This window comes from Apis cerana, linkage group LG14, assembly GCF_029169275.1.
Source record: "Apis cerana isolate GH-2021 linkage group LG14, AcerK_1.0, whole genome shotgun sequence".
NCBI classification, from domain to species: Eukaryota; Metazoa; Arthropoda; class Insecta; order Hymenoptera; family Apidae; genus Apis; species Apis cerana.
In genome coordinates, this window is record NC_083865.1 from 8,569,717 (window position 1) to 8,596,596 (window position 26,880).

The 26,880-nt window shown below is 34.8% G+C and overlaps 1 protein-coding gene across 4 annotated transcripts in view; it reads right to left on the reverse strand.

Annotated features, from left to right (window-relative positions):
• LOC107998683 (QRFP-like peptide receptor) overlaps positions 1–26,880 on the reverse strand; it is a 49,593-nt gene that overhangs the window by 16,028 nt on the left and 6,685 nt on the right. For all 4 annotated transcript variants that reach the window (XM_017058085.3, XM_017058082.3, XM_017058084.3 and 1 more), the window contains exons 3-4: positions 23,198–23,601; positions 21,545–21,675 (exon numbers count right to left, since the gene is read on the reverse strand). In XM_017058085.3, the coding sequence (XP_016913574.1) occupies positions 21,545–21,675; positions 23,198–23,330 (264 nt within the window). In that variant the 5' untranslated portion in view covers positions 23,331–23,601. The remainder of the gene's footprint in view (positions 1–21,544; positions 21,676–23,197; positions 23,602–26,880) is intronic.

A 26,880-nucleotide genomic window follows, 5' to 3' on the forward strand; every position in this document is an offset into this window, starting at 1 on the left:
CGACGAATGAAAATTTCCCCATTGAGAAGAGAATATCGCTTAAACGTCTTTGGAGGAAGAGAAGGAGGAGAGGGAAGAGAGAGGATTCAATAAAAGCAATCGAGTCGAGTAAACATCGTGATATTTTCGGGGATGGTTGGAAACACGATTGAAATTTTCGAGCACGAAATTCCTGGATTGTAGGGAAACACAGAGTTTTACGAGCGATAAACAGAGACAACATATCGATTCTCTGCGTTCAAGAGAAAAAAAATTTCACTCAAATTTCTGCGTTGCGATTATTTTACGCTTTTCGATATCCCTCTGCCAGAGATTTAATTAAAAAATGAAAACTTTTAAAGAGATAATTCCGAAATAACGACCGCTCCAAAGATTACGAGAATCTCGAAAATGTATCGCGAAGCAAAATCAAACATTTGCCTAATTTGCGTAATTTAGCTTCTTTCTAAAATTCTTTCGATTACAATCAACCATGGAACGCGATTAGCTTCGATCAAAGCCACTTCTGTGATTAGAATCTAATCTCTATCCACCGCGGAATTTCATCGCGACACCAATTTTCTTGGCGAGCGTAATCGTATTACAATCCAGCTGCGTTCAATTACCACAATCGAGGTAAACTTTACGCTAATTGCATTAATTTCAATTGGAGGCGATGCGCGATGCAGGAATGCATTCGTATTTCTACGCAAACGTGTGGCATGCTAGTCCCTCGAGTAGCTCGAGAAACGATCCAAAGCGAACTCGTGGCCACGATCTATGCTTTGGCACTTATTTTCTAACCATACATTTTGCTCCCAATATCTCTTTCCCGCATTATAGAATTCCGGTTTTCCATGCTTCCGTTCGCGTGAATCGCGAGAAAGTTTTCCCTTTCGATTTGAACAGGGAAAAGGAAAGATTTCCAAAGTTTCGCTCTTTTTAATTTTCTTAATTGTAAGAAACATCCGGTATTCTTGATTTGATTTGTTGAAAAGAATTTCGTACAATATTGTATTGGTTTTACGGAGTAGAAAAAGATTCCATCTTTTGGTCTCGTTTTTTTAAACAAAGCGATTCGAAATATCTCACATCTGATCCAATTTGAATAATTAGGTTATTCGAGTATTCAAGAAAGTAAGATCGAAGAAAGGAAGATCCGAACAACAAGTTGATTCGATTCCCCGCGTGACTCGTTTCTCAATTTAATCCTTTAGAAGAGCGAAATAGTTCCGTACACGATCCAACAACACGTTTACCAATTCAATTTATCAATTTTCCCCGTTTGAAACCTCTTGCACAAAGCATTAAATTTCTAATTATTCCCTTAAATAACTTTACACGAGTTCGAATCAAGTTTGAACCTCCACTGAATCGAAGCAAATATTTAAATTCATACAACATGCTCGATTCTCGAATTTGATCTCCTTCTGTTCTCGAATCTTTAGCTGAAATGAAACGTTCTATCTTCTCCTTCTAATTCTTTAAATATTTTATCAAATCGTCGCGTAGATGATAGAACGAATTAGATTTTCGTATGAAATTATTGAAATATCGCGTCTGAAAAATACGCTTTGAATGAGAATACGCCTTTGATTAAAACGAATTTGCCTCGATATGATCGTACGTGAGAGAACTTTCGATGAAAAAAGACGTACTCGTGTGTAACGAGAGCAAGCAAGACGTCGAGACGTCAGCTTTAACGGAATGGAAGAACGCCATTTGCGTTCGAGAAACGTTTAATCGGTATACATTTTTTCTGGATATAATTCGGGATACTTGTGGATTGATATTATTTTGATGAAGGAATTATGTTGAAAAGTTGAAAAGTCGAAAAGTCGGTAGGTGGTTTGCGAGCGAGATAAAGTTTTCTGGAAAGATCGACCGGCGAAGTGGATTAATGGATCTCCGGCAAAGAGATTGAACTTTGTCCACAAATTGAAAAGTTTTTATTATTCCGAACTTGGAACTCAAATTCACGAATAAGCATAATTAATCTCACGATTGACCTCCTGTTGTGTTCCACGCTGTAAATTTATCATCGATTAAAAAAATTTCGACACGAACGAATCAACATTCCTTTGGCATCCAAATAAATATCAATTCATTTTTTTCATCATAAATTCTTCAAATTCTATATTCGAACAAACGAACTGCAACGACGAGTGACAAGTTTAATTTGCATTTGTAATTCGAATAACGAATTATTTAACAGCGAGTCTGATTGGAATGATAGAGTCGCCCCGTAAGACTCAACGATTTCCACGCTTGCTTAATCGATACCGTCTGATAATTGCTTGATTATCAATGTCCTGAGATTAGGAATGTTCATTAATTCATCGATTAAAATTTGATTTCAAAGATATGCATAACGTCGTTATCATCGTGACGGGATCTCAGTAATTCAATAATATAAAATACGAACACGATTACGTGCGAATGAATTAACGATTGAACGTCTTTTCAATGGAAATTGTTATAAAAGTCACCAAATCCTTGCTTCGAATAACCAACTAGTTTAATTAACAGAATTTTAATCAAAGAAATATAAATGAAAAATGAATGGAAAGAGAAAACTATCGTCTGCAAAAAAAATTATTTAAAAAAATTAATTTTTAAAAATTGTTTAGAATGATTAATTTATTCGACTAATTCAATAAAATTTAATTTTTTAATTTTAATTGATCATTGATACTTATTTTTTTCGATAAGAAATATTTTTTCTATAATTATTATTTATAGAATTAGATACATAAATTTAAATAAATTAATAATAAATCGATTTTTATATTTAATAATTTTATATATATATTTTAAGACCTAATATATTATCGATTATTTTAGAACGAGATCAGAATTAATTTCTTACTGTTTAATAATTTATTGTATAATATAAAAATAAAATCTTTTTCATCAGGAATAATTACTATTATTTTGAACCGTGTTGGTGATTCGGGTTTATAACAATGCGCCATGGAACACGTTTTGGAAAATGAAATAAACAAATTTATACTGACTCTTTTATTAAAAAAAAAAACGATTTGTTATCGCTTCGTACGAAAATGAATTTTGAAAAACATACTCGTTTCTCTGAATTTTCATAATCGCTCTAACAATGTACTATTTCAGGATCCATCCGGGAACAATCACATTTCGCGAATAAGAAAAAGCGTCGTGTTCGGCCGCGTTCATTATTCCGCGCTATTCGCATCGCATCGCGTTGCGTATTAACCTCGGTTGTATTAAACGCGGTTGGTTTCGAACAAGTGGAGAAGTCCTTAGAGATCGATATACACGCGATAAACTATTATACGTTTTTGATCGTGTAAACTAGAGAACGAACGAATCCCTCGACCCGTTGTTGTGCAATTCTCTTCACAGGCAAAGAACGACTCGTCGGTGTAAATGGTTTCCAGAACGAGGAAGCAACGTGTACGATATGGGAGCGCAGGTGAATAAATAAACGCAGCGGGCAACTATCGATCAGTGCAATCTTGCAAACCTGTTACCGCCTGAAACTCGAGATTCCAGTCGTGAAATGAACATTGCGCTCGGTCACCGTTCTTTTTTCTTTCTTTCTTTCTTTTGAATGATTTATCGATGCGTAATTGAAAACTCGTGAATTGAAAATAAAATAAGCGCAAAGAGTTCCGAAAGGCTTGATTATCTCGAGCTTCAGTTCATCGCGCGAAAAGAAAAATCTCCAATATGAAATAGGATATTTTAAAACTGAACAAGAATTTCTAATAACGTAACCTTGTTACAACCAGACCATTGTTCTCAATTATGAAGGAATTAATCGGAACGAAAAGCGTAATGAGACAATTAGAGAACGGGTACGCTATTACCATTACTATCGGTCTATTAAAATGGACACGTCATTCGATTGGATTGATCGTAAAATGCAAATATCGTTATCGTTATAATCACATTAGATCGATTAGATTGCATTAATTAATTATTTAAACATTTTCCTCCCCGTGGATTATTTGTCGAATACAAACGTATACTAATGCCAATGCAATCGTTGGAACAAAATTCGAACAAAAGAACAAAGATATTATACACCATAGGGTGCAATTCGAGGAAAGGGGATGACATATTTGACAATCGAGACGAAGTTTGTCGAGTATGAAACTTTTTTAAAACTAACTCGACCAAGTTACGCGAACCGCCACCACATGACAAAGTAGCAGAAAGTGGCTAAAACCAGATCCCTGTGAACAAGTCTTGAAGCAACAATTTTTCTTCGGCTCGGTGTTATCCGATCTTTCTTTCCTGAAATGACTTGCTTATAAACTTCCAACCGAGAATCCAATCGTGTCAACTACAAATTGTACGGCTATAGGATTTGAAGAAAGTTGCAAAGAAATTGCTGGATAGAGTACGATTCGGATAATTGCGATGAAATTTTTTTTATCTTTTTACGCATCGAATCAATGTTTGAAGCGATCGAAAAATCTCTAATGTCCGCGTAGTACATTCCGTTTCGTTCAAAACGCAATCCTCTATTTCCCTTAACTATCGAATCGTGCTATCGCGCTTTTTCTTTCCATTCCTCCTGTTTTATCCTACGATCCCCCAATCACCTTGTCCTCCATAATCATCTAAACCATTTCACTTCTTCTATCCCCCTTAATCTTAATCTTCCCAAAAGCTTTTTTCTTTCAGCTTAGTTGTAATCATTATCGTCGCAGTTGCAACAAATCTACAAAAAAAAAGAAGAGAAATATTATTAGATAAAAATGCGTAATTCGATGATGAGAGTATCAAAAAATCCTAATTCAAAACTTGTAAATTAGATTATCAATGGAGAGATCGTGAGAGTCTCGAATCTTTGAACATCAAGATAAATCGTAAAATATTGAAGAAGAAGAAGAAGAAAATGATATCGTCCCAAATTTTTCACATGGAGAATATCGAGCTTACCCATTCGAGAAAATTCGGCACGATAAAAATCACGAGAGCAGTTCGATTTAACGAAGTGACGAATTTCTTGCCAGGAACGAGAGCTCACCGGCCATTTTCCAAATTGAGAATCGTCCAGGTTTGTTGTCTGTGAAATCGTCATTTCCTCTTAGAAACTTCGCCCTAAAATCCCAAACGCGAATTTTTATATCTCGAGCGAGATTGCTCGAGGGATATTTTTCGAATACTTTTTTCTTATCTCGTAGATATCTACAGATATCCTCTGCGAATTGTACTCGAGATCCAACTTCAAATTTTCCCTTTTTTCGTCTTTCTTGAAGTATGATATCAAATTAAGTATATTCTTGCTCTTTCTTTCTTTCTTTCGGCATGATGATTTTAAAGTTTCGATAAACAGAGTGATAATGAAAATACCTGTATTTCGTGAAACAAAATGTAATTAATCCAGTGTTTAATTTGTTGGAAATTTAATAATTTCATTTTATTTCTCCGGTAAAAGAGAATTTGATTTTGTATGAAATACGCGTTGAAAAATATAATTTCAACACATGATTTCAACGAAAAGTAATGGAAATAATTATGTAAATAAAATTAAATGCTTAAATTGGATTAATATTAATTGATAAATGTGCATTTATTGAAAAAGATATTTATCAACCTGATCCTATCTTATCATAGAAATTTCTCAAAAGAAAATCCACAAATAACTATTATTTTATTCCTTTTTATCATTGATTCCATTTTATTCAATATTCGACAATTAAAATATTGAAATGTAGCATTTCCGTATTATTAACAATTATAGAAGATAATTAAGTTAATATAAAACGAAATTTTAAACTTTTACCCAAAATTTATTAAAAATAAACGTCCTTTAATTTCCTTTAATCAAGATAAAAATCCATGTAAAATTTAACCTTAATAAATCTTTCGTTTCAGAAATTTAATACACATCATAACGATAAATTCGAAAGTTTCTAAGATCCTATTTGCATTTAGTAAATAGCAAATTAGCTTTACTTTAACTAATGAATGTCGTACTCGAAAAAATTCTTAAATATTTGTGCAATACAGTTTACAATAATTTTCCAACATTATCCAATCTTTTCTGTAATATGGAATTTTTGTTTAAAATAAATCAACTTTAAGAATTTTTTTTACATTAAAAAATAATTTACCGTTCATTGACAAATTGCCACTCGAAAAATTAAAATCCATCCATCCATAATTATTTTCCGCATTATAAATTGCACTGGATATTCGATAAAAATTTTCTTTCATAAATACAAAAGTAATACACGATGATTGAGAACAAATTATAATCCGCCTATCTTTGATGAAAATGAAAATAAATTTTGATTCCGCGACTGTCATTCACCACACTGTCTATAATATCTAATTCTAATCATTTTGTTTCATTGTTCGAAATATTTGTCATCCTGGCACAACATATGTACGCGCATATTGGAGGAAACTTGGTAAAGCCGTTGGAACAATGGGATTACAAACAGAACTCGGTTAAGACGTAAAATATGGAAGTGTGGATCTACGAACATTGATCGTAAAATGTATTTCCATTTAATTACATCTCCCACGTGTCAAAGGCACGAATAATTTATGGAAATTTATATTTAAAACAGAAAATATAACAAGATAAATATCGAGTTCAATATTTTTCAAATATCAATATTTACTTGAAAATTCGACTTCTGAACTGTGAAACATCATTTTATTATTTCGAAAATTTACATTTCGCGATAAGGACAAATTATACATATATTTTATTTAAAAAAAAAAAAAAAAGAGCGAGAGAATTTATTTAGAATAAAAATAAAATGCAAAGCATAACGAGCAATTTCGAGAAACAAGAATATGAAATATTCAGACGATTTTTATGACTCGTACACGTCCCTTTCGCTTATATATATCGTGTCCTAACTACTGTTCGCGTATATCGGATCATATTTTCGCATCAGCAACTTTATAGATCAATTCCGTCCGACCTACCCCCAACTGTCATTCTCAGGTTTCCAACGTATAAACACCTCAGAATCCGGGAATATCCTAGGAATTCGAAGGATGCTCGGAAGGATTTCTTTCGTGGACGTTTTATTGGACGTACTTTACGTTCCATTTTCAATTGTGCACATTTTTCGAATTCGCTTTTTCCACCGATTCTCCTGTCATCCTCTCCCTCTCTATTCTCCGTTTCCACCCTTCTAACCTTTCTCAACATCGCAACTCCTGTTTTAATACCCTTTTCCCCCTATTATTTTTATTATAATTGTCCTTTATACCGCTTTTCACGGAATTACATTTCTACGTTCCTTTAATGCGACGTTTCTTCTCTTTATTCGATACTCTTCTTTAACGATCCATTAATTGTCACTTCATCGCTCGAAACCGTTCGAAATCATGTAAAATTAAAATATTCATGAATATTTATACAACGGTCGAGTTCGTTGAACGAAAATTTCCGAAGCGTATTGTTCTCCACGCTATATCCATGCTAATGTTCCAGGTGTTAGCTCCATTAATCGATATTGTTATTCGATATAATCCAACTTACGAAACTACTGTGCATCGTTTTACGTGAAACCTCGTCAATGAAAACGGATCTGCAATAGGTGGACTCTCCTATAAATCAAAATGTAGTATTATTATTCACTGACATTTATATCGAACGAGATAACGGCGTGTGTGACCGCACGTCGATCACAAAAGTGAAAAATTCTCCTGAAAACTGACGCTCTCTGTATCTGACATCTTTCCTGGAACGTGAAAAAAATATCCGATATACGCGATGAGCTATTAAAAAAGAGAGAGAGAGAAAGAGAGAAAAAGAAAAAAAATTGATTCTTCTCCAAATTACAATTTAACAAAATTTTCTCGTAAATTCGTATGCTGTTAAACCTGTTAAACAATTCCAAGAGAGAGGGAGAGAGAGAATAATTCAATATTTTTTCAAATAGCTATTTTGAATTTTATTTTTATCTAAAAATTTTTTAATATATATGTGTGTGTGTGTTTTTCTCGAGATATTGCTTTTAGATGTTGGAAGTAAGAGATTGATCTGCATATAAAAGAACAAGTCTCTGTTCTAACTAAAAGAAGCTTGAAGAGCATCTCGTTCAGACCGCAAAAGTATGCACACCACGGATGCACTTGTGCACGTGCTTCTATTCGCTAGATTTTACAAAGACTATAAAATTCGAAGCTATAATGTGATAAAAGTGCGGAGAAGATGTAGAAAATGCTGGAATTTGTCGATTAAATTTTCGGATAAATTTGATCGAGCAGCTTGTTAGGTGCACGTGCTCCTTTTTATCTACATTTCAACTTTCGTTCCGTTCAGTATTCCACGATGTATTCTCTGTTTCGAAGTTGGGTCGGAATCTTGACAAATTGAAAGCATAGAAATTTGTAAAAAAAATCTTTCTCTCGCAATTTTGTAATTTCGAATTACAATTATAGACGGGTTATAAACTTGCAAAAATTGTTCTAAAATTTATTAGAAGCGATAATTTTTAACTCGCATCGTGCAAAAAAAAAATGATCTTGAAAAAAAAAATACGAGCACGGAAGAAAAGAATGTAATATTCGTTTCAAACTAGATAGGGTGTGTCGTTTCTTAAGAGAAAAATGAAAACTGATTTATGAAAAATCAGGAGACGACTTATTATTAGATATATCTGGGAATATTGCGCGTATGTCGACAAAGGAATTTCAATAGCTCTATATATAACAACGCTCTCGATGACAGACATACTTCTTTTTTATTTTACCCGCCACAGAAATTTTTTCTCGCGGGAATATTTTCGAAGGAGAAGAAAAATCGTTTACAGCGATATAAATTTTTTCCACCGATAAAAAAGAGCACGACGAGCGGTCAGAGAAATTTTTCCAATCTTTCGCCCGTTGGCAACAAATCTTCCAAGATTGAATCGATATTTTTCTCTTATAATCGCAACATCCATTTTGCGACACATTGCGCATTAATCTACGCGCGTCAACGTGCAATCCGATTTAAAAAAGAGAAACGTATTCAAACGAAAAGCAACATTATCGTTCGAATAGAAATACAAAAACATCCCCAAGATAAATCTTTGTGCAATAATCATTTATCGTAACCAGTAATCCGATTTAATCACTGAGATCTTTTTAAAAAGAAGAAAAAAAAGAAAAAAAGAACAGTGCACTGCGCGAATAAATGTTTGTTATAACAGAGAAATTCGTTTCGACGCTAATATATAATCTCAAATTTTCCTCTTTGAATAAAAATTGGATCATTCAAGATTCTCGGGGCGTAATAAAAATTCCACGAAACTGTGGATCGTTCCATAAACTTTCATTTCCTCGGTCCATCGCGGCGCACAGGCGTTATTTCGAGCCAGCCAGTGGCAACGAAAATTATTTTGTCCCATCATTATCTAGCGGGAAATGAAATAAAAAGAAGAAGCGGTGGAGAAGCCGTTGGCCTAACAAAATATTCCACCGCTAATGTCGATCCACTTTCTGGAATCGATTGGTCGCAGCTCGAGCCCAAAAGAGAGTGAAATATCTCTCATCGTCCTCGAGGGTTTTCTAGGTTCCTCTTTATTCTTGATATGCACCCCTGTTACACTTTCGACAATCGGGTTCCTTATTGCTAAATATTTCACGAGCACGACTATAAAAGTTAGCGAAATTCTGCTCTTCCTCTATTCTTGGTTGTGCATTTTCGACAACTATTCGTCACTCGATAGACGATGTCGTTTCTCTTTATTCTTAGCTGTTACACTTTCGACAACTGTCCATCATTTCCTAAATATCAGATAGCTGAGATCAATATCTTTAAAAATAAAAATTTTCTTCTTCGTTCCAATTTTGTTCGCTGTTTAAACGTGTCGAATTTAAAGAAATCCAATTTAAAGGTGGAGAGAAATTTCTGTGTGAGAATCCGTAGGCTGTTGCATATTTTCGAAAGGACGGTAATCAGATTAACGAAATCCAATCCGATTTCCAACAAACGGCCATCGTGAAATTTTGTTTGTCCTCCAAGCGGCCAATCTCTCTCCAGAGATCCACGTTCTCTATTTTCTTTTCGACGAATCATCGAAATACGAAGACTTTTCGCGAAAGATCCCACAGGAATTCAGAAACTTCGTGTCTCGAGAACTTAGAATGCTATTAAAAAGATGGGAACGACGCGTGGGTGGCGATTTCCACACCGCCTCAATAAACAGGAAAAGGAATTGATAAATTTGGGGAAGAGGAGGAATTGATAAAAATAAGGAAGAGAATTGAAGACTTTTCCAATTTGATATTAAAACTTGAAAATTGCTTACAAAATTGACGTTTTATAGGGGAATTAAAAATTCTTTGGAAAATAACGAAGTTTGTGGTCGACGCGAAGAAGATAAAAAATCATTTTATCACGTTGAGGATACAAAGTTTACTCAAGATTTGACTCTGTCAAGGGACGGATCTCCCTACAAATTTAAAATTAAAATGAGAAATTTAAAAATGCTGCTTAAAAAGGGAGTGATATTGAATTCAGAGAAAAGTAATTCTCCCCCCTTTACACGAATCGTCCGTTTTAATATTATTTCGCGTCGCCTATGCTGTCTCGTACAATATCGGCCATTGTTATCATTTTATTGCCAACGATCGTCACCGCCTCGTCCCTCCCCAAGGAGAGAATATCCCGAAGGGATAGCTGTTTCCTTTACAATCAAACTTTATACCCTAAGCTCGGAATCCAAAATTGCTATCGAGGCAAAGGAAGGCAGGCCTTGGTGAGAATCTCTAAAATCCCTCGAGCATTAAGGATCAAAATCTCTCGGCTTTTAAACTAAACTCTCGCAAAGGATAATGAAAAATAATTTGCTTCATCGTCGAGGAAAAGAAATAAAAATATTAGCAAACTTATTTCTGAAGATTAAGCATGTATTTATACATATATATATTCCCATAATGTTTCGATGAAACGATCTCACGAATGTTCTTGATTGTATTTTTTCCAAGAGTCTAATAGAACAGCAATGAAAATTGTAATATTATATCCTACTTTTTCAACGAGCCACATATGAGAATTATCAGGTATTCTCCTATCCTCCTTTTGTTGCACCAACGCTAGCGTCTTGCTTTCCCTTGGGACTGAAATTGCCAGTTTTCTTCGTTGTTCGGTGACGAAAGAATATCACGTGAAAGGATATTATTGCATCGTCTGAAATTCGAGCTTCGAATCATCGGGTAAAAGATCGGGCAAATTATGAAACAGCGTAGAAAATATCGATAACGAGATATAATATCGAGAAAATATTTCTCTCTTAAGGGTGAATCTTCCCTTAATGGTACTTTGAAAAAAGAGTAAAATATAACAATACTTCTCCATTTTCTTTGACGCAATTTTTCTATTCCAGAAATGGCCCATGCCTGCTCTACAATTCTTTCCTCGTACGAAAATATATCGAGTCGATCGAAAGCAAGAAAAAAAAAATATTGAAGAAAAATTTGCTTTCATTGTTACCTTAATGATAGTATATTATAATATATATATATATATGTGCACACAAAAGACACGCGTGAGATGCATCGCGACGAATTACAGGACAATTGATCCACGATGAAGCCAATGAAATACATTCTTGACACGCGTATTCGAGTTTGTTAGCGTGATATTGTTGAAACGACGTTCGAGATTCGCGACAAACTGCTTGCGTTCGTTCACCTTAAAGGCGAACTCTTAATTTGTTGTAAAAAAAAATTTGTTTAATTTAATCAAGTAATGTATCTCTTCGTATTCGTACTCGATATCGTATAACATCAATTGCAAATCATCTCGCTTGTACTGAATATTAAATAAATATTCCTCGAACCGTGTCGATTTATAATCCTAGTTTGATTCGAATTTATACATATTTTTATTTATGAATTTCCATGTCATACATTTATATAAGAGATGTAAATGAAATTCGAATCTTCGTATCGAAATTATTGAGCTTGGTCGGTGTATATGGAATTTTTCTTAGAAATCGTTTACGATCGATTGCGGTTTTACATCCAAGAGATTATTTTACCGAGAGAAGAAAATTACGCGTTGTTCACGAAACAGGATGAACGTGTTAACACGTTCGCACGAAATGTCATAACCGAGGTATTAAGTCGTAAGCTCGAGCGCACACGTGGCTTAAATGAATTGGAATTCGACGTACGTGTCGGTATTCGCTCGAGTCTTCGACACATGTATCGTTAATTAATTAAAAAGGAATCCTCGCGACAGATTGCTTAATTCGATATCCTTTAATTCGATAAGAAATCGACAAACGATTTTACGCAAAAATTGTTTAAGTTTGCTTCGAGCGCAGTGGAAAATGAAATATATTTCGCCATAACTCTTCTCCAAGGATAATTTCAGTTGGCTAAGAATTGCAAAGGGGCGAATATAATATTCGCTAAAACGACGTAGTGGGACAGATTTGATATCGACATAACTGTAAAGATCGTTTGAAAATTTCTACCATTTGCGCAATAATAAAAAAGCTCGGCTCCCTTATCTTTCCCCGTGTTTCAGAAATCATGTTTCCAACAACACGCTCGAAACATGTAAATTTTATCGTGTGACAAATTTTACGACCGCATTATATCATTTCTAATGACCGGCGCATTATATAATTGGTGATATTAAACGATAGGCCGCTCGTAAAATTCCGTGCAACGATACGCAATTTTGCAACCGCGTAGAAGAAACGCCACGAGACCACGTGATGGGGGAAATTATATACACGATAAGATCCCTGTTTAATAAATCGTGGAAGCGACTCGTCGGGGACGAGAGGAGAAATTTCTGTCGAGTATGCACGACGCGCATAGTGGTATAACTCGATAACGGGTCAGGCAAAACGTATTCTCTCGCGTGACAGATAAGAAGCCGTGAGCTTTCGTTCCCTCTGACGGTTAATTTTCGATTCATAAGATTTTACGATAAGCCAGGCACATCTTGATATCCCACCCGTACGCGTTTCAACGAATCGTATAACGATATCTCTCCTCCTCGCCGCTGTTAAATCATTTATTTCCAAGGAAACCGTTCAACAGAGGACCGTTGTTGCGATCGAAATTAAATTTATATTTTTTCTCTTTTTATTACGTTCTAACACGTTTATCGCGTTCGTTGGTAAAAGAAAAATCCATTTTGAGAAGAATAAAGTCTTGCCGAGCTCTTGCGTTGCATTTGATTTGTTCAACGTAAGAATAAGAAGAATTGTGATTCGAATGAATAATTACAAAGGAACAATTTTCCTTCTTCCTTCCGACGAGAAAATAAACCTTCGATTAAAAAATATATATAAACTTCGGTTTAAACGATGAGTAAAAGGAAGATTTAATTTCAATCGAACGAGAGAATATTTTTCGGAGGGATAATTCGAAACGTGCGAAAAACTTTTTATAAACGAGGGATTTAATAACAGGTGGAAAACTCGTAGCGAAAAGTGGCAAGCTGGGCGTAAAGAGTAAAGAGGACAAACCAGGGGTGATTCTCATCGCGAATCGGTATAATGATCGAGCAGAAAGTAGGGCGAACATCCGTATTCTACCTCCGCTTGCAAATAATGAATCCATGGAAGTGGCAAGTTCAGAGGCGGTTCGCTCTTCGTCATCGATTTCCCTAGGAACGATTTATTGGTTAAGTTGCCGCGTGTTTTCGGGTGACGAGCAGTGGATAGAAAGTGGTTAGAAAATGAGAATGGAGAGGCAGGAAGGAAATGAGAATGCCTCTTTGAAGAAGTGTGTGGCCATTTATTTCGAGCTCGAAAGACAGGCATTTACACTCGAAAAATTCACTCGAAAGTGTTCACCTAGATATCTCTATCGAGCCACCATTTTCTTCGTGCAAGAAAATTTTTGAATCTATAATGTTCACTCGTGGATAAAGATGACGAGTTTCAATCAAAAGAAAAAAGGAAGAAGAAGAAAATTGGTGAATCAATTATAATATATAAAATATATTATTTATTATTCATTCTGAATAAATGTTTGGATAATTATCGCAAAGAAGTGGTTTCTTCGTTAACTGACGCGCGTTAAAATAATTCCTCTTAAAATTCGTAAATGCAAATGTTTCGTTGAAGATTTCATTTTCATTTTTCATCAAGTATTAATTATTGCGCATTTAATGATATCGCGCACAGATTAAAAATTTGATATGATTTAATGATTTTCGGATGAATCTCTGCTACATTCACCTTTCTTTCTTCTTATTTTAAACAATCTTTACATCTCTTCTCGTAAATTCCACGGAAAGAGATCCTAACTGAGAAAAGAGGATTCAAGAGGGTTATATCACAGGTAATTCTACTTTGGAAACTGGTTATATAATAGCATCAAATGCCACGTTTCCTATTTTTGAAGAATCATTTTCAAAATAAAAACTACTTTGAATTTATGACGAACGTGGAGGACAAACGTCGAAGGCAAATGTCCCAAGTCGAAAATAAACGATGTTCAGCCGATAAAGAAATGTAGGTTACTGAATATACATACGTGCACGTGTGTGTGTGTGTGTCTACGACTCGTTAAGAGCGTCAAATAAACGATAGAATTTCCAACTACATTCGCTACTTCCGCCACTATCGATCGAGTTTATTGCCTTTTTATCTAGTGTCAATACAACGATTGCCCTTCATTTCCACATCACCTTTAACACCGCTCCGTTTCCCTAACCTCCGTGGCTCGTTTTACCATTTCCTCTTCGAGCGATAAAAATTTCAAGGGGGGAAAGAAGAAAGAAAAAAATATAATCGTATATTCGATTTCAAAACAAGAAGATTCCTCGATCTTTATTTTATTTTCAATGTCCAGGAGAAATATTTAAAGAAATAATTTTTGCTTGGCAGATTTATTGATAAAAAAAATAGTTCCTATTTTTTTTTTTTTTTTTTTTAAGTTAAAAAAATATATTTACGTCAAAACATTTTCGTTGCTTGTATCAACAAGATGACGATAGCCGATAGCCGCAAAAATAACGATTTTATTTTCGACAGTACGTAACAAGGTAACTTCATCGCGGGAACAAAAAGTTTCCGTCAGAGACACGTTTCTCGAGAAAGCTTGTCACGATGCCAACAACGACTGCCAACAGGGCGAACCGAAAACTTTGTTTGCGCGACTTTTTTAGATTTTTAATTCGATCAAGGGAAACGATTTCGGCAAAAAGTCCGATGATGCTTCTGAAATCGTTAAATTACGCGATCGACTCGATCCTCAAGGAGAAAAGAGCATCTCGACCAACTCTCGCTCAACTTTTCACATCCGCGTGAACTTGAAAACTCCCCAAGAATTGTTCGAAATGGAACATTTTCCGCTCGATCGTTTTCTCGAGAATTTACGGCGATGGAATTATGTGTCCGAGATTATGTGAGAGAAAAAGAAAGTGCAATTCGAGTGGATGGACGAAATTATTTCTAGAAACAATCGTTTCACGATCTAATCGAAGAAACTTTTATTCCCATTGTCCACAGTTGGAAGGAAGGAAAAAATATTTCTTTAATGCACGTACCAAGTTCTTCCTACCAACTTGAACTTTTAAATCTCGGTGTAAATAAGAAAAGAGAAATGTTTCAAGTTTGTGAATACAATACCGATGCGATTACTTTGACCGAGAATCGAAGAATAATAAAGACATTGTTGCGTGATACAGTTTGGCACAAAGGATAAAATTAAGTTGTGAAATTAAGAGAATCGATTCTACGCTTAAGAGACGAGGTGTGCGAGTAGTAAAGATCGGTGTACGATCAGCCATTCATTCGATCAACAGATGTGAATGAGATTTTATTAAGTACATGTGAGAAATTGCATTGTTTTATTTCAGTCATATCGATTATAAACAAGTATATCTTTTTATTTAGTTTCTTAAAATTCTTAATCCATATTAACATTTAAGAAACTAAATATACCTAACAAAGTGACAATACGATAAAATTAGTTTTACTTTATCAAAAAAAAAAATTATATACACTGGACGTGTAAACGAAACAAGCGGCATATAATTTCGCGATGAATTAACGGATTATGGTGTGTTAATAAATTGGCTGGCATCACTAGGAGAGCACAGATACCTGTTGCTCCTAGTAAAATCAAGCCGTTAAAGATATTATAGACGAAACGTCGATAAAGCTTTTACCATAAAAATGAATCAATGAATATCAGAAGCTGCCGAAAGCTTCGCCAGTCTTCACTAGATCTTGGACGAGAATAACTTTTCACGATAACGATCCACTACATCGAAAAATGAACGTCACATCAAACGAACGATATTCGTGATAAATTTCATTGGATGGTAAAAAAGAAAAGAAAAGAAATGTCAAAAAAAAAATACCTTCGTCACGTCGTTCTTAAAATTATCATCTTCGTCGCCAGGCACAAATAGATAAATCCGAAAATCCGACGAAAGAAAATTTCGAGGAAATACGTTTTCTTCGAATGATGTCCGACGCGCGGCATATTATTCGATATAATTTTCGAGTGACGCGAGTGGGTGGTAGAGACGTGGCCGACTTCTTCTTCAGAAGCATTATTCAATTACGCGTTCACGCGTGACATCACCTACGCGAGACAATTTTCGAAGCGGAAGAAGGAATCTGGTTCCTGGTGGAATTCCAGATGCAATTTTCCATTAAAGCATCCGAGCAGAAACTCTCTTTGAATAATATCCTAGCCAACGTTCAATAATTCGTGCAAATTGCGACCATTGTTTTGCATTCGTTGCCCTTCTTTGATTAAACGTAATGGCATCGATTTGAGTAATATCGTCCACCCTTCGCCCGAGGCATTTGTAATTTGTTGCCAGTTAATTCAATTTATCCGAATAGAATTCTTTGTTAGGGTTATCACGGCTGGAAGGATATTGTAAGCAATCCGATTCTATTGAGAAAGATTACAGCCAATTTTCTAGACCGAGCAGAAACCACGATCTGGATGCGTAATAATATCCATGAAAACTGGTGTGGTGTGCTCGAAACGGGGTTACAGCCAGTTCCATGGATAGACTAAATTTACGTTTCAAATGAACCCAGGCGGATGTGGCTCGCGCCTAAACGCTCCCGTAACAAGCTTCGAGAGACTTCCGCAGAGATGAAGTTTCAACTTGTCATTCGAAATCGAAGAAGATAAGAAAATATTTCTATTCCAGACAAGTGAAATTCGATATACGTCTCAAGCGTATATAAATTTCCATGTTTCTTCCGTTATGAAACAGTTTACATTATGAAATAGATAAATATACACGTCGATTCGTATCTCGACAGCGTGAAAATAAATCGATTGGAAATGATTCCTCGGTTTCGAATCTCTGTAATTCGACCTAATTTAACTTAAAACACTTGTAACCAACTTCATAGTCGAGGGATTTCCTGGAAAGATGAAGTTCCAACTTGCTCTAACTCGAAGTCAAAGAGAAATAAGAATGATAAAATATTTCTATAAGTGGATTCAATAATGATTAATAAATATTTTATCAATATTTATAGTGGATATTTCTTCTATTATTACGATATCTTCAATGTTAAATATAACACTAAAACAATAAATTTTAAATTTATCAAGAAAGATGAAATTTCAACTTGCGAGTGAAATATTCGAAATTTTTATTGGACAAACTCTAAGCACGATTATAAATCCGAATATTTCAGCCGAAATTCTGAATAGCGAAATGAAATACGCGAAATATTTTCAATGATAGATATGTATATCGATTCGCATTGAAACTCTTGGAACCTTTTCGAAGGGAAAAACCTTGAAAAGAAATCTTTTGAAATCGCCATTTTTCTCCACTTTTTCTACCAACATTGCCTTTTTATCTTTCGAATTTCTTAGCTTCGCTCGAGCAACATCCAAGACATTAAGACTTTTCTGCGAGGGAAACGGGATCCGGGGAGAAAGAAAAGCCGCGAAGAACGAATAAATCTGTCGGATAACGGGTCGTTGCTTTCACTTCGTAACCTCCTTTTTTTCTTTCTACCACCGGGTAACACGAGATTAATATAAAATATCAAGTCGAGCTACTCGGCCCAAGATAGAATAATAATGATCGAACGAACCTATATAGCCGAGTAACCAAGCGACTCATCATCGAAGGATGAATTAATGAGGAACACAAGGCGACTCTTTTTTCTTTTTCTTTTTTTTTTTTTTTTCTTAATTTGCTTGTGGAAAAAATCTCATTTGCGAAGAGTTCATCAAAATGAAAATTTTATGAGAGGAAAATTTTATTAGTCTACTCTTTTTTTTTTATGTCATCTAGTAAAGGAGAGAGTAGTTTAATATTTCAAAGTTAAAAAAGTGAAAAACTCGACAGATCTCGTGATGCAATCAAATTTAACTTTATAATCGTTGTTCAGACAAATTTTTTTGTCGACTTATCGAGTTTTTCTCCTCCTACTCGTTAATTATCTTCATTCGGACGAAAAAGGTCTCTTGGCTAAGTACCATTTTATATTAGCCCTTTTTCTCTTTTTTTTGCACGATGATTAAGTTTATTAAGGTGGAACTTTGCACGAGTGTAAAAGAATTTCAACGAGGATATGGTAATTTCGCGAAAGAATCCAAAGTTTGATCGTGGAATTAAATATTTGAGGAAATAATAGATTAGGTTCTTCGACTATCACAAAATTAGATATGACAAATAAGAAGAGAAGAATTGCTGTGAATCAAAATATGTATTTATGTCGTGATTTATATATATGAATATTTAATGTAATGAGACACAATGTAGAATAAATTACGTTTTAAAGAAAAATCCGAAAAATCTCCTTTAAAAAAGTTTACTTTGCATTTTCTAACGTATGTATTTTCTGAACGAGGTTCTCCAAGTAGTATCACACTCCACTTCAAACGATAAACAACGATTAAAGGAATCAAAAGAGTTTGTACGTCGCAAAGGATTCGCGTTCCTCTACAAATATTTTACAGAAATCAGGAATACTTGTATAAATGAATGAACATTTCTTTCATTTCAAACGTAGAAATCAACCAAGAAGAAGTTACAATACACGGAAAATTTTTAAACAAATAGAATCTCTTATTTATACAACGTTATCAAACGTTACACGTCGAATAAACAAATAACCAATTTAAAATAAATCAAATATTTTTAACTTCGTCAAATTTCAATTTTAATCGGTAAATTCGATAAATTGATATGAAACCCAATTAGGAATAATGATTATCGAGAAAAGCATCGATGTTATTTACAAGCAATCTCGATACACTATTAACGTTCCTATTTTATGGAAATATATAACTGAAAATATTTCCAATTCGATGTACAGTTTTAATACGTTGAAATAAAATAATATCGCAGGAGCAGACTTTTCCAATTATTCGGAAAATTTATCATCGAAGATCGATATTTTTTACCCAACATTTCCAATTGTCCTCCCCCCTCAAAATTATCTATTAAAATTTGTGTACATTTTCTTTATCTCAAAAATTTTGTAAAAAAATAAAATTTATATCCCATTTGTTTCCAAAATTAATTATCTAAATATCTGTAATTCACTTTCGATCAAGAAAAACAAAAAATCGCGGAAAAGTAAAAGAAGAAGACGAAAAGAAAAGTACCTGAGATGCTAAAAGGCTCAAATTGATCCGACAATAGAATAAATCACTAATAATAGAATAAACCATTTCGAATAACGTTCGAACGACGAAGAGAAATCATCGAAAAAATTAAAATAATAGCGAAACATTAGTAATCCCGATTAACCCCACCATCGCCACGTGTAAACCAATAAAATCTTCAAACGGCTATTTTTCTTTCTTAGTCGCCCCCCCTCCCCCCCAGTCAACCCTCTCCATGGCAACCCTTCTCTCTGCTCGAGTAAATCGAGTCGATTGTATATAAAGGGATCTTTTTTATCTCGGGAATGGAAATTATTAACTGCGTGAGAAAAAGGGGCGAGAGCCGAAAATGGGGATTTAAATCTTGGAAAAAATGTTTGTTTGAAAAATTGCTTTCAAGATAAAATAGCGCGAGTCTTGTCTTCTAACGCTGGTAAAATTTAAAAGGGGAAAGTTCCTCGAACGATCATTCCAATTAAATTTATCTTGGCATTCCTGGATTTTATTAATTGAAGATCTAATTGGAGATTCGATCAAAAACATCGAAAAACTACTGAGGCTACGAATGAGAAAAGTTAATAGAACTTTGTCTCTTTGCAAATAAACGAGAGAATTTCAATCGTTTTATCTTTCAACGATTCTGTTTATACAAAAAATCTAAGAAAAATTTCGTACAACTTTTTAACATCTTTAGAATACCATAATTACAATTATACTAACGCGGGATTTTCTTTTTTTTTTTAATATAACAAACTTCCTCTAGAAGAAGTAATATTTTTTAAAAAGAGATTGCCAACGTTAACGTACTCTTCTCAGCGAATTACGATTCGGTTTGTTTCTTTAAAAAAAGAAGGAAAACACGAAGGGAAAAGCTTCCATGTGTCATAGCTGGTCAAGATAAAATCCGGTAAATCCTAAAGATAAGCTGGCCAAGCTCGATTGGACCCGTAATAAAATAAATAAAAAGAAAAAAGAAAAAAAAATCGCATAAAACGAAATGCAATTGTGCCGAGATATAAAAGAAGAACTGAATCACTTTTCGTACGTGTACTCTCGCCCCGTTTCTCGGATACGTAATTTTAGAACTTGGCACAATCCGATTTTATTTTGATTCCGGTCAGAAGATCGCGGCGCCTTCCTGACACTGACTTCGTGCTCTATCTCCACCAGACAACGTGTCTCGATATCCTTCTCCTTGCATTTTACAACACAAAAATTTTACCATCTGTTGCTTCCTTTCCAACTTTTAAAAAAAGATCAGTTTCAACGTTATCAACGTTTATAAATGCAACGATTGGTAAACAATGTCGGGGATTTGAATAAAGGGATAACCAATAATTCTCTTTCCCCAAACAATCGTAATGTGAAAAATAATATTTGTAAACGAGTTGTTGGTCGAATTGGAGAGGAGAGGGTTCGTGGAAAATGAAAAAGCTAAAGTTGAATGATTGAAAAATAAATAAATTTTCCACGCGTTTTGCTTCGGATAAGCGGAACATGATCGAAACAATCGATCGAGAATAATTCATGAACAATTGACAGCGTTGGAATAAGAACGTTTCGAAGATAAAATATGTTTCGCGTGACAAATAGTCAATAATGATAGAATAATATCCGATAAATTAATCTATATAAATATATGAATAATAAATTAATAAAAGGAATTGCAAATACAATTCCGATGAATCAAATATCGAAAGATAAATTAAATATGATATTCGACGAGAAATCATCGCGCTGAGAATATTAATTAAATAATAGACGAATCTTTGTAAATATACGTTTGTGAGAACAAACGTATTTGTTAAATAATAAAATTATTATTAAATGATAAAATTACTCGTTATATTTATTATTTACTTTCTTGCTAATAATCGCTGAATAATTGTTAAATAAATTGTTTTTCGTTTGTAAAATTTTCCAATATTTTCTCGCTCGACTAAAATTTTTCTGATGAAACAAAATTAATCGTTCATAAAATGGGTTCGTCGTAAAAATTTTTAGTAGTAAATATTATATTTTATAGAGGACTCACCTTCACGGGAATGCAAAAGAGTATAAGCAAGAGATCGGCAGTTGCCAAACCACCTAGAAAGACGTTGGTCGGTGTCGCTGGTAAAGGTCTCAGTCTGGGGCACAGCGTTGAACCAATGATGACGACGTTTCCTGAAATAAAACTGTTACTGCACTGTTTCTGCACATTCGTTTCTCATCAAAACTTGATAATTATCACGCCCCCTAATTAAGGCCGAGTAACTTTCGAGGGAATACAATCGCGAAACGATCGAAACATCATGTCGAGTGGAATCATCGTCCAACTTAAAAACACGTGTTACTCGCGAAACTCAAAGTAAGTTTATATGACGAATCAATTTTTAGAAAATTTCCAGTTAATGTAGTTTATATTAGAGACGAGAGAATGAGATGATAAAATGTCGAGATGTTACGTATCGAAAGATATTTTAATCGAATCAAAGTGATTCATTGTTATAGAAATAATTATTTGTGATGAAAATTTCTTTTAATTATGCACGAATAATTCGACTGTACGTGACGATTTATTTATTTCATCGTTGTTGATTTTTCATAATATTAAATATCTCTTTTTATCAACGAACGATTTTACGAACAAAAATCACGAATCACTCTAGAAAAAAATAATTTTCTAAAAGATAAATTTCCTCCACAATATTTTTCATATTGTTTTTATTCAATTATGAACAATAACTAATCTTTTTCTAAAATCCATGTTTCACCTTTATTCCTTTTCCAAGAAATTTCCAATAGATGATAAATATGCAAATGAGACGTGTGGAAACTTTTAATTAGCCCAATTGATAAGCAGAATATATTCTTTCGATGGAATTATAAAAATATTCGTCCATTCTAATTATCATATGTTATAATATAGAAAAATGTTCGATAAAATTAATCAAAAATGCATTGAAAATAAAAAACGAAATTTTTTCTAATTATTCACCGACTCATCCGATAATAAGGAAAAACTACAACTAAGTTGCAAGTGTTTGAACAATTCTTTAGACCGAAATGACGTTTGTTTATGGATCTAAACCATTCAATTCAATAAATTCAAAATACATTTTATTCGTAGCTTTGAAATGAAAATTGAAATTGGAGTTTAATCAATTGATCGTCGATTCGCCGATGGTGTACTGTTTTTCATCACTCCTTGATTATATTTTCTCCTCAATCGCTTCTCTCCAATTTCTGTTTTTTTTTTTCCATTTAACGTTACACGAAAACTTTCCAAAACGAACGAAACAAAAGAAACTTGTAATAAAAACAGATTTTCAAATTCAATTTCCTATCAGCGTTTTCTTCTCCCGTTATATATACGAAAACAAACAAGAAAATTATAATAAAAATATGGATATAAAAATATCGCGATTCTTTTCTCTCTAATATATTGTACAAAAAATATCTCCCATTTTTCTTTCCTCAATAAAATTTTTAAATTCTCCTCGCAAAAAAAGAATCGATTTTCACCCGATTTAATTGGCTGATCAAAAACTATCCGATCCAGGTCACTTTTGATCTCACTTTTCACTCGGTCATTATTTACAGAGGGCGTGGAGCAAAAGTGACCGAGCGAAAATTAAGAGGAAGAAGAGGAAGAGGAAGAAACATGATGAAACGAGGCAAAGTGTAAAAGTGTATTTTCGCTCACCGATTAATCCGAGGAAAAACGTGAGGGAGTAGACGACGAGGACAGGCCCCAATTCCGCCCAATCGAAGTGGCTCAACGAGTCGTTGATATCGTAATCGAGAAAATCGTCCGTGGCATTTGTCTCGTTCGACATGGCTGCGATTAACTTCTTAACAACGACACTTGAGAAGCAGGATCCACTTGTCCACCGTTCACCACCCCGTTTTCCATCGTGGCCGCCTCTCACACGCTACGACCAACTGCATCGACAATTTTCGACGATCTCCCTTCCCCTAACGCGATTCCTTGGGAGCCCTTCCTTTCCCTCGCGACCACAAATCTTCCTCCGCCCTCTTTTCTTCGCATGCTTTCCTTGCCGCCGTTTTTACACGCCACCACGTCGATGCGTTGCCACACTCTCGCCCCTGCAACGGACAAAAAAAGAGATCGTCAATTGAGTGTCTCAATGTTTTCATCTAGAGAAAGATTATCGATTTATATTATTGAATCTTGCTTTTTTCGTATCCACGTATCGATCGTATAATTTCGAATCTTTTGACCTCGGATGAAGCAAGATGAAGTGAATTGGGATTAATTTTCGAGGAGAAACGTTACGATCGATTTAAATCTTACGATCCACGGTATCTATGATAAATCGTGACGATTTTTGATCGAGGCAAGTAAAAAAGAAAAAAATTTTCCATAGTAATAAATGTTAAAAGTGAAAATGTGAATGGAACCGTGATACGATTCTTCGCTTGCTTACAAAGAAAATGATTCATTGGAATATGATTCATTGGGAAGCGAAGCAAGAAAATGAAAAGAAACGCAAGGGAAGGGAATAGGAAATTCCGTTAGATTGAGAATCAGCGATGCGAGCAACGTGGACAAACAAGCGATTCGATCGCTAAAAAGGGTGTTTAACTGGTTGAACATAGGAAGGCCTGGTTTCGGTTTAAAAGCCACGAATGCCACAATCAGCAGTCTCTTAAACATACAAGCTTTGCTGTAATTTCAGCGTGTAACACGCCGGCCAACCGGTGCAGAGAACGAAAATTGCCTCCTATATTACTCTCGCCTTGAAATTCCACATAGCAAGTAATCTCCAAATGTACCTTTATACCTTTATTGCCACGCTACAAATTCAGAAATACCCTCAGCATTTCTTTCTTCTCTTCTTTTATCGGCGAATTTCGAAAGAAAGGGGAGAAAAACTTATTACCTCGTCAAAAATTTCGCTTAATAATTATTCGAATCCTCGCGTCGAACAATTCGAGACAACTCGATCCTCGAACAACTTTCGCGAATTTTCACTCCTGTATAATCCTTTGTGTCGCAGGGGGAGGGGGAGGGGGCATTGAGAACACGGGGCTGAGCGTTCTCTGTTCTCTTATCCGCTCTGTTTGAAAAAAAAAAAAAGCCGGGCGCGATGTTCGCGCTTTCAAGATTCTTTCCACGCTAAAATCATCAAAAACGTGGGAAATGCATCGCGCGTTTCGCACAACCGTGACCTCGTTCTCTCGAGCTTCTTCGTTAAAATCTGATTGCCAATCGAGAATTCGTTTCATCTTACTCGCGGAAATTTCGATGCTGTCAAACTTCTTTATTATATATCGTTTTGGTATAAAGAAAGAGGGAAGAGAAATATCGATTTCTCAAAAAAGAGGTCATGATAAATTATCGATTCTTTTAAGGAAAGAAGAAAAATGTTTTTTCCATCCTCTTTATATGGGGAGGGGGAATGATGAAAAAATAATAGGAAATCCGTGAAAAATTGTTGGAAAAATCCTTTGATTTTTCTAATTATTCGCGGCGAGATTTAATTTCACGCAGATGGATGAGACTTAATTTCCACTATGAAAGATCAAAGGCGGGGACAATTTTAAATTCACTTTTGAAGTCAAGTATAAGTGATGTTTCATCTTTATCCTCGTAGCTCCTTTTTTTTCCTTTTTCGAAAAATCCAACGTTAAACAAACGCGATAAATTCGAGATTAATTTCCCGGTAGAAATTAATTCTTTCTTGAAGAAGAAAACAGCGGAGAGAATGTAAAGAGAAATATGGCCCGTCTTATACAGTCGAAACGATTAATTTATATCGTAATTCCTGATTGCGGTTTCAATTTGTTCGCGATTCAACTCAACGACACATTAGACTCAACGATTTGTACGGATGCCAGCCAGCGGTTCCACGTAACCGCGGTAAACTCATAGTTAATATGCATCGAGGAGAGATTCCCTTTATTGATTGTCGATATATCCGTCGAGGATTGACAACGTGACGAAGGGTTATCGAGGGAAGATGGTTAAGATCATTTTGGTAGATTGCTCCTTGGAACAATGGATGATTCGGTGAATGGAAAATCAAGGATCAGTTAACGAGGCACTCTTAATAACTAAATAAATAAATAAAGAAATTGAAAAATAACGCTGAAATTCTTCCAACGCTGTTCGTTCATTTCGATTTTGTTATTTCAAATTGAAGAGAATAAATATTATTCAAGCAATATTATTATCGCACTCTGTTATTTTTTGATACAACTCGAAAAAATTCCGTATCCCACAAATGAAGCTCGATTGACCCTTCATGATTGGAAGCGAACACTCGTGCAATGGGGGAGAGATTATATCAATTCGAGTGGCGACTTGGACGAAACTCATTCGTGCATCAGTGGTGATCAAATACCAAATTTTACGAAACTAAAACTATTAAATTTCTCTCAACTTTACTCGTTTAACTTGGGCAAATTTTTTTTTTTAAATAAATCAAGCAAGCGAACTGGTGGATTCCACGATTCTTTGCTCACGGCGTGTGCTCATTAAATCTAACGTAATTGCCTCGCGTAAATCCCGTGTAAGTACTCGTCCAGGTGTTCACTTACAAAATCGATAATCGCTGTACAGCGTTGCCCACGACGCTAGATCTCGGTACACCAATCATCAATTTTAAGCTAGAGAATCAGTTTTAAGCTAATGTATTTTTCCTGTCTCGCGTCGAGTATCGAATTAGCCTCGAAACAATATTCCATATATTTTATGAAGGATATACTTTATAGTCTTCGAGTTTGAAAAGTAAGAACACGCTCGTGAATATATCGTGGATAGAGATTAATCGCACGGAAGAAGATCTGGGATAAAATGGATTTTTTCGCGGTATTATTTTTAATGGGTGTAAAAATGAAAAATAGAAAAAGGGAAAAAACGTTTCACGAGTAACGGGGCGAGAAAGTCTCTCACGTTTAAGCATCGACTCGATATCTTTGAAAATCTAACGTGCATTATCAGATTCTCGTTTTAGAAGGAAATTGTATCCAACTGATTTCACGAGTATAGAGAAGAAGATGAATCGCGTCCATATTTCAAAAAGTGAATCTAATAAATAATTGAAATTAAAGAAAAGAGTACGTAATATATATTCTCATTGATACAATTGCAAAATTTCAAATCGTCCAAGTATCGATTTCTTCGATCTCGATCCAGTACGATTTGTCTCAACTCTGATCGATCTGATCGTTCTTCATCGCGCACCCGTGAAAATCGTGGAGGACGATCGGTTGAGTTTCAGGTTGGGGAGAACCTTTGGAACAATTTCAATTAAGAAAAAGGGAAAATTGAGAAGATCGCAGCACGATTACAATCTCCGCCACACGAAATCAGTTTGCTCTCGATATCCACGACTTACGATCTCGGGAAGAAACTGGACG